General features: G+C 32.3%; 1 protein-coding gene across 2 annotated transcripts in view; it reads right to left on the bottom strand.

Moving 5' to 3' along the window:
* Positions 1-1,039: 1,039 nt before the first annotated feature.
* Positions 1,040-11,128, bottom strand: part of LOC123694416 (lysophosphatidylcholine acyltransferase) — a 46,332-nt gene continuing 36,243 nt past the window's right edge. For both annotated transcript variants that reach the window (XM_045639848.1, XM_045639849.1), the window contains exons 4-11: positions 7,374-7,486; positions 6,942-7,096; positions 6,320-6,457; positions 5,813-5,938; positions 4,876-5,026; positions 3,250-3,351; positions 2,738-2,879; positions 1,040-2,414 (exon numbers count right to left, since the gene is read on the bottom strand). In XM_045639848.1, the coding sequence (XP_045495804.1) occupies positions 2,329-2,414; positions 2,738-2,879; positions 3,250-3,351; positions 4,876-5,026; positions 5,813-5,938; positions 6,320-6,457; positions 6,942-7,096; positions 7,374-7,486 (1,013 nt within the window). In that variant the 3' untranslated portion in view covers positions 1,040-2,328. The remainder of the gene's footprint in view (positions 2,415-2,737; positions 2,880-3,249; positions 3,352-4,875; positions 5,027-5,812; positions 5,939-6,319; positions 6,458-6,941; positions 7,097-7,373; positions 7,487-11,128) is intronic.

Raw genomic sequence — 11,128 nt, 5'->3', positions numbered from 1 at the left:
TCTGTAGTGTGTGTAAGGCGATTTGTAAGGACGCTAGTGTGTGTGAAGAATTGTACTGCCAGCTACATAAATTTTACCCCATAAATGGGAAATGGGCTATCTTGGAAAGAAGTTTGAAAAATATTTTTATTTCATTTTGGCCTTGCCGGGAATCGAACCCATGAACATATGTGACTCAAATCCACTTGCGATGTCACTATACTATCACAAAGGTTTTTTAAAAGTAAAAAAGCGGTAATAAAAAAATAACATATATATGAGTCAGTTAAACAAGGTTAAACAGAAATAAATTATTGTTATTATCATTTTTTTATAATATGCGTTAGTAATAGTATTGAAAAAAAAAAACATTATGAATAAAATAAGTTCAAATTAAAAGTGTGTTTTTGGGATATGCAGTACGGCAACACTAAATGGCGTCGTATTTTCGTAAACAACATTTTCAAAGTACAGGTGAAATATTGAATAATACGATTATTCCTGATGGTACGTAATCCCAGTGTCTTTCTTATTATTTGTTGAATTTTTTTTAAACAGTTTTATGGCACAAACAGGCATTTTACTTCAGGTTTTGTCCAAAATCTTTAGAAACTATCGGTACGCCCTCTCCACACAATGCTTGTGACACGACTGGCTCGGGTACGCCGATTTCGGCGTACTTTTAGTTGCCGCATTTTTCGAGTACGCCGGCGGTATCTAGTCGTAGCGCGCGCGGAGACCAATCCTTAATCTAAGCTTGGAGCATAGACTCAAATGTTTAAATTTACAAATCTTATAATCTATTTAACATTAATAATCTTAGATATACTAATAATATCCGCCTTATTACTAAACATGGACTAACTAAAAACCGAGTAAAACGTATTAAAACCATGGTCTAAATAAAAGTGCTATTATAAAAAAAATTGTGTTAAACTATAGACGAGGACAAGACGTTTAAACCTCTGTAATGTTAAACTATGGCTAAATAAACTTGGTTTAAACTAGGTCTCAGTTTTTGTAATAAGACGGTAAGAGTTTCAAACTCTTATATTTTCTTGATTCACAATTTTTTTTCTAAAATCGGATGGACGATGGTGAAGAATTTTAATATTATTAATACAAATACTTTTTATTAACTTAATTCCACAATCACTTATAGCTTGGCTTAAAGTTGTACTATGCACTATAAACTGATTTAAACACTTTGCTTTCACTTGAACTATAAAGTATCACACATTATAGTGTCCCAGAATTTTATAGTGTCATCTAAACACTAATGTACTATAAATTTTGATGTATCACACTAAAACTACTTTTTAGTAATCACTGTAAATCAAATGAAGTTTATAATGATAATTGCTACTGTCCATAATTATTTAATAATATTTTTCTAATGTTAGACAACTGTGTGTTAGAGTTGCACTCTAAATATACCAATTGACATTAAAATAACACTATAATACTACACTATGCACTATAAGTTACACTAATATTCTGAGTGAGATATCGAGGCGTTTACCACTCTACTACAATAATTACTAATAAATTGTCCATTTATTAACTATAAACAACTACTTTAATACACAGAAATACTGGTACTTGAACTATAATATTGTCCACACTATAAACTAAAATATCATCACTTATGTAAAATTATAGTATAAAGTGTACTTTAAAATTGCCTAATTTTCTACTCCTAGATGACATTACTAAAAGTAATTGAAAGTACATACATACTAAGTTATCTAAAGTCCTATGACTACAAATAATTTTCAATACTGCGATTAGAGCTGACATATATATACTCAGGTATTATGTAAAATACAACCTAAGTACAGAAGTAAATCTAGAAATTGAGCAATATATTCCTAATTTGACTTATATTGCATCCTTATTTAAACACTATAATGTTTTTTAAAGAAATGCATCATAATGCTACTAAAAAGGACCTACATAATATGATTTTCTATATTACTTAAATAGGCGTTTAAGATGACATTTATCTATTTAGTAGATAAACTACTTCAAGTCAAAGTCCATAAATTTCACTTAGCTTAAGACACCAATAATTCAAAGTCCCATTTTGCAGTCATTATCAAAACTAGACGCTAAGTCCGCAAGTACAAACAGACTATAGTGCATACGTCCCAAACGAATTGGGTACGAATTATTAACAGACTAAAGTCTGTAAGTCCCAAACGACTTAAGTCCAAAGTCTCAACAAACTAAAGTCCGAAAGTCCCATCAGACTGAAGTCTGAAGGTCCCAACAGGCTGAAGTCCCAATGTCCCACCTCAAAGTGTCAATTTATGGCACTTCGCTGCAAACGGTGGGAATATGCGAATCTCACTGGACTTTCGTCTTTTGAGCGGTTTCCTGAGCGAACAGGTAGCTGAATTCCGGTTTGAACTGAGCGTAGGCGATGAATTGTTCTGAAATTTTAAATCATCATGTTAGATTTATACGTCATACTAATATTAATGTTTAATATTGTGAAGACGAAACATTTTAAGGATGATTATGACTATCGGAAAAAGCGCTTAATATGTATACCCCTCATGATACCATTGACCATAAGCTAATAGCATATATGTAAACTTTCTAACTCAAAACTTTTATACATGCAAACTTTTAAACACAAAATTTATTTCATTGAATGAAATAATTAATAAACGATAAAATAAAATTATTCAAGAAAGATTATTTCTTTTCCCACTGAAATAATATTTTTTACATTCTTTCTTAAACCACTTACCATAAGTCAAATGTCCCTTTTCATCGCCAACAATATGGCGGAATACATTATGTGCCTCTTCAGGATTATGACCGAAGCAACGGGACGCAACTTGTTCAAATGTGTTCATGTCTAGACGACCGGAGCCTATTGGGTCAAAGATCTGTAAAATGTGGGGAAATTTTAGATAAAAATACATCAATGTATAAATGATAAATTAATAGATAAATCGATGTATAAATCAAAGAACAAAGATATAAATGAATCTGTATTTATTCATCAAACAACGCGCAGCGATTTGTTCAAATCCGGCTCAAATTGCAAAATGTTGATAAATCGTATGAATCAAGGGATAAATCACGACATAAATCAAGAGACAAATTAACAGATAAATCAGAATATAAATTAATCGATGAAACAATAATAAATTTATATAAATCAATAGAATAATAATAACAAATAATCTAAATTAATTGCATTAAATAGCACAGAATACAGACAAATATTTAATTTACAATAAAGTAAACAACAACCTTAAATGCATAGTACACGAACTGTGATAGCGGTCCATTTTGCAGTATGATGAATGCAGCCGTGAGCAAATAGTCCGGGAAGTGCACCATACCGATCGGGTTCTGCAATAATATAATTAGTTGTTTAATGTCAATATATCATTTTTGTTTACACAGAAACAGTCGATCCATAGTCAAGTTTGTTTTGCTCCCTGGCAAGCAGAAAAGTCAGATATCTTGATACTTATTTTTAACGTTTATAGCATTCAAATGCTTTATAAATATGCAATTTTGAATTTATTGTAAAAAAATCGATTGCGAGGTGAGATTCAAACCCGCGTCTTCCGCCTTACCGGGGCAATGCCTGACCCACTCGGCCACCCGATATCCCTCCAGAGCAATCAATTTTATTCTAATCTTTCGGTACACACAGGATGTCCCACCGTCGGTATACTAAGCCCAAAGGAGATTATAAATTTGCATACGCTGAGTACGTAAAAATACTTATAAAATTCCAGCGTTTTTTTTTTTCAAATAGACTTCTAAGAATTCTTAAAACTCTATGTGTACAGTGTACACCCCTAATAAGCAACCTGCCCAACTTTGCCAACCGCAAGTAAGCTATCGTTTAAGATTATGTTTTCATAGAAAAAATGCTCACATAAGTGACGCGGTATATACCGGCTGCGCGAAGCTAGAGAAGAAAACATGGATTTAAAGGAAAAAATTAGCAAAATTTTGCAAAAAAAGCATTTTTGACATATTTTTAACGTGATCAGTGTATGCAAAACATCAAGTCCCTTCGCGCTCAGTATACCGACTATATACTGCAGACCTTCGTCGTTTGGTACCTCCATCACTAACTTGCACAAGACATTATACACAGATATTTGTACCTCTAACTTGCACAAGATATTATACGAAGATATTTGTACCACTAACTTGCACGAGACATTATACACAGATATTTGTATCACTAACTTGCACAAGACATTATACGAAGATACTTGTACCACTAACTTGTACAAGATATTATACGAAGATACTTGTACCACTAACTGGCACAAGATATTATACAAAGATATTTGTACCACTAACTTGCACAAGACATTATACACAGATACTTGTACCACTAACTTGCACAAAGATATTATACACAGATACTTGTACCACTAACTTGCACAAGATATTATACGAAGATATTTGTACAACTAACTGGCACAAGATATTATACGAAGATATTTGTACAACTAACTGGCACAAGATATTATACGAAGATATTTGTACCACTAACTTGCACAAGATATTATACGAAGATATTTGTACAACTAACTGGCACAAGATATTATACGAAGATACTTGTACCATTAACTTGCACAAGATATTAGACGAAGATATTTTTTACCACTAACTTGCACAAGATATTATACACAGATACTTGTACCACTAACTTGCACAAAGATATTATACACAGATACTTGTACCATTAACTGGCACAAGATATTATACGAAGATATTTGTACCACTAACTTGCACAAGATATTATACGAAGATATTTGTACCACTAGATTGCACACGACATTATACACAGATACTTGTACCACTAACTTGCACAAGACATTATACACAGATACTTGTACCACTAACTTGCACAAAGATATGATACAGTCTGGTGAGCGGCGCGTCCACTTGCCCCAAGCGCAGCCGCAGCGCGAACTGCTCCCGGTTGAGCCAGCGCGTTGTGCTCTGCAGACCTTCGTCGTTTATCAACTCCATTTCTAGGTTTGTGCAGTCCAGCCTGTAATATTTATTGGTTAAATTAACACAGGAATAAGCGAGACTCAAGTGTGAAATTATATAGATATTTCTAGCTGATCTAGCCAACGTTAGATATGGCTAGGTGTTAGATATTGGCCGATGCTTGGACCTACCCATATGCATATAAAAATTTCATAAAAAATTTGGTTTTGGAGAATGTTAGTAACAAACATTGCGATACGTAAATGAAATATAGGTAATTAAAATAAATATTGAAAAATTTTAAAGAATAAAAGAAGTTCGATCTTGCATGGATTCGAACCCGCATCTTTTCGCCATACCGGGGCAACGCCTAGCCTCTCGGGCACCCGCGGTCCCGCTTAAGCAATCGAATTTCTTCTACGCTTTCATTTAAAATTCAACAAATATTCAATATGAACAATGGACATCTATCTGAATTAGAAAAATGTGTACTTATCTAATAAAGAGGAAAATTATGTAATTATGTATGTATATATGTATGGTTTTCACGCATAAACCTCTCAACCGATTTTGATGAAATTTGGCACAGATAATCTTTAGATCCTGAGACAGAACATAGGCTACCTTTTATTGCAAAATATGTACCACGGGCGAAGCCGCTAATAATATAAGACCGCTAGTAATAAATATTTCAGACAGTAGTTATTTAGAAGTATACAATGTACATGTCATAGTGAGCTTGGTTTACACTACTTTAAATATAAAAAAACAAGGTTTGGTCGATACCGTCACAAAATAAAAAGGCGCCATCTTCTGTCATTAATTGTAATTATAATAAACTTACTTGAGTTGAGTTCGTAGTTCAGTGATTTCTCGTATAAAAGCAGCAGATGGTATACCAAGCTGCTTCGCTTTAGCAATCAATCGGCAGTCGTCGTATGTGTAATCAAGCACTGGGATACCGAGAGCTCTGAAAATATTGTTTTAAAAGACTTGTATTTATATGTATTTTAAAAAGTATTTTTACTATCAGTGGATTTTACCTATGTATAATGGTAAATGTAACCAGGGTCCAGAGTGGTGAAGAAAATTAAATTAACAGTAATTTTTAATTGTATTAATAATATAGTTCAATATTGTAGGAAAACTTGTTGACTAGCAAAATTTAAGAAAATACAAAGCCTCTCCAAATAGATCTCATTAAAAGACGCGCCAAAAAGCTTAGATTCTTCAAATTCTTTCTTGATATATTATATGTATATGAAAATTAACTTCACAAAGTGTTCAATAAACTATCAATAACAGCATCGACGGGTGCAACAGACCCTACGTAACCATTTGAGTAACTTACTTAGCCATAACATCTCGAACGTTCCTCGCATATAATTTCGGGTTCTTCTTCTCTTCCTCAGTGGGGTAGTACACCGGGAGGAACTCGATCTCGCACGAACTGTGCACTTGGGTGAGCGTCAGCCAGAGCAGTTTTAGACTGAAATGTTAATTGTGACTTTATATAATAGGTGAAATATAAATTGAGACTACGATGATATTTTAACACCACAATATTGTGATATTTATGTGCATTGTGCAATGGAAATGTGAAATCAAGTAAATTTTAGGTAGGATAAGAATATATTTTATTAGGTCGGTTGCCATCTAGATGGAACATGTCAAGCCAAGTTCTAGCCAAGATATTTCAATAAAATTTATTAAGATGCCGTTTTTTGAATACTTGGCTGCATTGTACGACCGCGACGTTATTTTAAGCAATTTGTTAAAATAAAGTTCAATTCTTGCTAATTACCTACTTATAAAATAAACATAACGGGACACTTTCTACTCATCGTGATAAAATTAACAGTATTTATGGTAATTGATTTAAGTAACGAAGATTCCACACCTACATGACTTGAATAAAAATAACAAAAATTATTTTAACACATCGTCAGAAACCAAGTTAATAAGTTACATACGCGCCAGGTCCCTCCCACGTCCAAGTGACGGTGTCCTTAGCGTTCGGGTAGCGAATCACCACGGGCTGTACAGGCACGCCCGGGTAGAATCCACCCGGCTTGAACGTGATGAGGCAAGAACGGTTCGTGCACGTACCTTCTGGGAATATTAGCACCTGGAAACGAGTTTCATAATGCGATAAATATTATAGCAATAGACGTTTTGTGTAAACATCAGTGTGCGTTTATGATATTTGTATAATAAGACAAACAAACACAAAACTGGTTGTCTATATTTTCTAGATAATCTACGAAATGGTTGAATAACGGCAAACGGCAAACGACGATTAAAAAGAAGTCATCATATAAATATTGCTAAAAGGAGTAACCGCGGATAGTGTAATTATGGAAAAATTTTTCCAAAAATATTTAATTATTTTTTACTAAGTATACCTGTGGCCAATCCTCCTTCGAAGTGGCTCGTTCAATGATTTCCTTGATGGTGTTCTGACGGGAGTTGGGGTCATCTCGCCACACGTATACAGGTTGAGTGTAGTTTATCAATTCTGTAAAGTTTTTTATTTTTATTTTAGTAAATTTTTATATTGTTTGATTTTACGCGCGTGTATTTGGAAATTAAAATATTTTCAGTTTACAGCAAACAAAATTCAATTGCATTTAAAACTTAATAAATATCTCATAAGATATTATCATTGTATATGTCAGCCAGGATAACAATAATTATTTCAATTTATAAGAATAATAATTATTCTAAATATGTATTTTGTCTAACGAGCCAGTGCAAATCTTATTTTAAAATTATAGTGAATGCAATATTAGATAACTACTAACAGTGTAGAAAAATATTACAAAGCTTCTATAGTAAAATACACATTATCCAATATAAAGGTAGCTCCTAAAACTATACGCCTACATGCAAATTATGAGCGTTCTACAAAAAAGCAATATAAAAATCCATTGCGTACAAGATTAAAAACAAAACAAAAAAAGATCGTGAATACAGAATATCACAATATTTACCTGCGCAGTTCTTTATTGAATTATATAAATTTTTATTGAAATTGTAGCATCCTCATATCTTAAAGTGTATCAAATATAGGCTGAAAGGCTTATTATATTACAGAAGTAACGCAAATAGTTTGAAAGAAAGATGTAAATAAAAGAAAGAAAAATAAAGATATTCATACATAACTTTACGCTACGCGACGTACAGAAACACAGGAAGTTTAAAAAAAAATGTGTGCGTGTACTAGAGTACACACGTAAGAAGTGAAACTTAGGGATAAGAAAAAGTTGGCGCGTACCTAACGCAAAAATGTTTATCACGCCTACAGCGTAACGCAAAAACGTTACACTAAATTTTTGTCCAACCCCGATAAAGAAGTTTCACTTCAAAAACGTTAAATAATAAAAAAATCGTTATTACGTTGAAATTATAAATCTCGTAGTTATAAGAAGAGAATATTTCATCGAAAATTATTGCTTCATTACTATTATACCTACATCATACACCTACGAATTTCGTTTAAAAATAGCGCTAGATAGAAAATATTTTCCGCCTTAATATTCTATAATCCTTCATGCATTGCAAAATTAAAATCCACATTCAGTTTTATAGCTTCAATGCTTTCACGATATTCTGCAATATATTTTAATCCTCACGTACAAGGGGCTTAAAATATATTTTTAAAAAGCGCACATCATTTTGCACTCCAATAAAAAAATATCGGGCAAGTGCGAGTTTGACTCGCGACACTTAAGGTTCCGTAGGTATAATCTAAAGAGTAACTGCAAAAAAATGAACCCATCCAATTTATGTCCGTGCCAACAGACAGACCGTCACACGAACAGCAAATTCTTAGTAATAGGGTTCCATTTTACGCTTTTGGTACGGAACCCTAATGATAAAATGTAAAGAGCTTAATTGCATTCTAGACGGCTAGACATTGATCATAAATTAGTTATTAGACCATCTTAATGTGAAAGTAATACTGGGAACTAATTATAGCATAATTGTTATTAATACTAAGAAGCCTCGGCTTCGATATAAGTTACTTTTTTGCTAAAAAGATTGTCTATTACCGTATCTTTTATAACCGTTATCTGAAAAAAACGTGGATTCGTTGGGTTAATCTAATGATACCGTATTTATGCATTATCTTGCTATACAAATCATGAAATTGAAGTTTCTGCTTTTGAATAATGAAATAAAAAATTAATAATAAGTATATAGCTATTAAAGTATAGTTATAAGAAATATGCTTGGCTTGCTTCGAAAAAGCTAATCAATCTGGACGGGATTTTATAAAAAACTCATCAAAATATTCTATTTTTATACAAGAATAAACCGGCCAAGTGCGAGTCGGACTCGCACACGAAAGGTTCCGTACTAACATCTCTAATAGAAAATCATTTATTGTATGGGTATCCCCCTTAATACTATATTTTTTTTTAATTTTTAGTATTTGTTGTCATAGCGGAAACGGATATACATCATTTGTGATAATTTCGGCTTTCTAGCTATCACGGTTTATGAGATACAGCCTGGAGACGGAGAGCGGAGGCTTTGTTATATAATACGGAACTCTGAAAATAGACGTAAAAATTATCCGATTTTATATAGATTACGTCGCTTTAATGTAAACGATTATTTTGTAATCTGTCGAAGTGTGTGAAGTTCTATCTTATGACCTAACACTTCGAACCTTGCCGATCCGAAGCCCCACTCGTAATTTCATTAGAATAAGCCTATAAAATCGTGTTTATATTACTACACCATTGATATAGGTTTCCAAAGAAACTACCACTTGTTAAACGACAAGCAATATTTTTTTAAGAAGGCTAAAAGATACCTCCAACGCTACTACTTACATAAATAACATAAAGATTACTCTTGATAATTATTCTTTATATTTTTAGAAAAAAAAAACAATTGAAATGACAAATTTTTATTTAATCTACAAAATATCTCAAATAGGTGCATTGCATCAAAGCATCGAGGTCATTTTTAAAAAACTAACAAAATAGAGATTTGTATTTCAACAATTTCGTTTAAAAGCTTTTTTTATTTATCTTAGTCCAATTATAAACTTGAACATTGAAATTGCATTGCTCTTTAATAAAGTGCTCGTACTGTGAAGCAAATTTACTACATTTTATTCTTTCGTAAGCATTCATAATGAAAGAATTTTTTCAGAACTGGTAACTTGTAACCCTTTAAAATAAATCACATCTCTATATAGATATAAACTTGTATGTTTATTCCTTTATATATTGTAAAAGTACAATAAAATAACAAGTAATAGTTGTATTGAAAAGTAGTAATGTAAAGTAGTATATTGAAAACAATAATTACTTCACGATTACCATGAATAACTCTCGTTGAAATGGTCATCAAACATGTCTGAGAGAACAACCGACGTATTTGTTATTTACGTAAAATTGACGGTAATGTAACTTATTGATACTAATGGTCGTTTTGGGAACAATTCCAACAAATTATCCTATATTACTTTGTAAAAATATCGATAAACATTAAGTTAGAAACTAGTCTAGATGTACCTTCTAGAAATTTCTTTCAAATATTTACTTAATCATAAAAGTGTATTAAATCCTGATATTTTCCTCGGAGCTAGAAATGAAAATTCTCGGTATACAAGTGCATATTGAAGTAGCTCGGAAAATGAAATTTCCCTTTAAAGAGAGTTCATAATAAAATGCTCAAGATTAAATGCTATTTTAAGACTTCAATAAGCTTCCACGAAGTACGCTCTACTTAATGAAGTAGTTTTACATTGTACGTCTAACTAACTTCTTAGTACTTTTAGAACACGTGTATGAATAAAATGAAATTGATCGGAACTGCATACAAATGTTTTGTGTAACATAAGCCATAAAAGGGTTACATGGCCATGTCTCTGTGACGAAACCTCGCCATGGACTCTTCAGAACGTGACGGCGCATATATTGTCTTATTTTCCACTAGACGGTACTATCGTACGTATTTTATACAGTAATTTACAAATTGGTATAGAAAGAACATATGGGGAGAAAGATTAGATGACTGATTTAAAGAAAAAGGATGAAAAAATTAAATTAATTTCAAGTAAAGTACATACCTATATATTTCAGGGAAAGTATATGCATAAGAGGAAAGATGAATAACAGTTGAAGATGTTGGACGCATT

This window comes from Colias croceus, chromosome 9 (assembly GCF_905220415.1).
Source record: "Colias croceus chromosome 9, ilColCroc2.1".
NCBI lineage: Eukaryota > Metazoa > Arthropoda > Insecta > Lepidoptera > Pieridae > Colias > Colias croceus.
The sequence above is the reverse complement of the archived record's forward strand: the minus strand, read 5'-3'. Positions and strand labels throughout refer to the sequence as shown.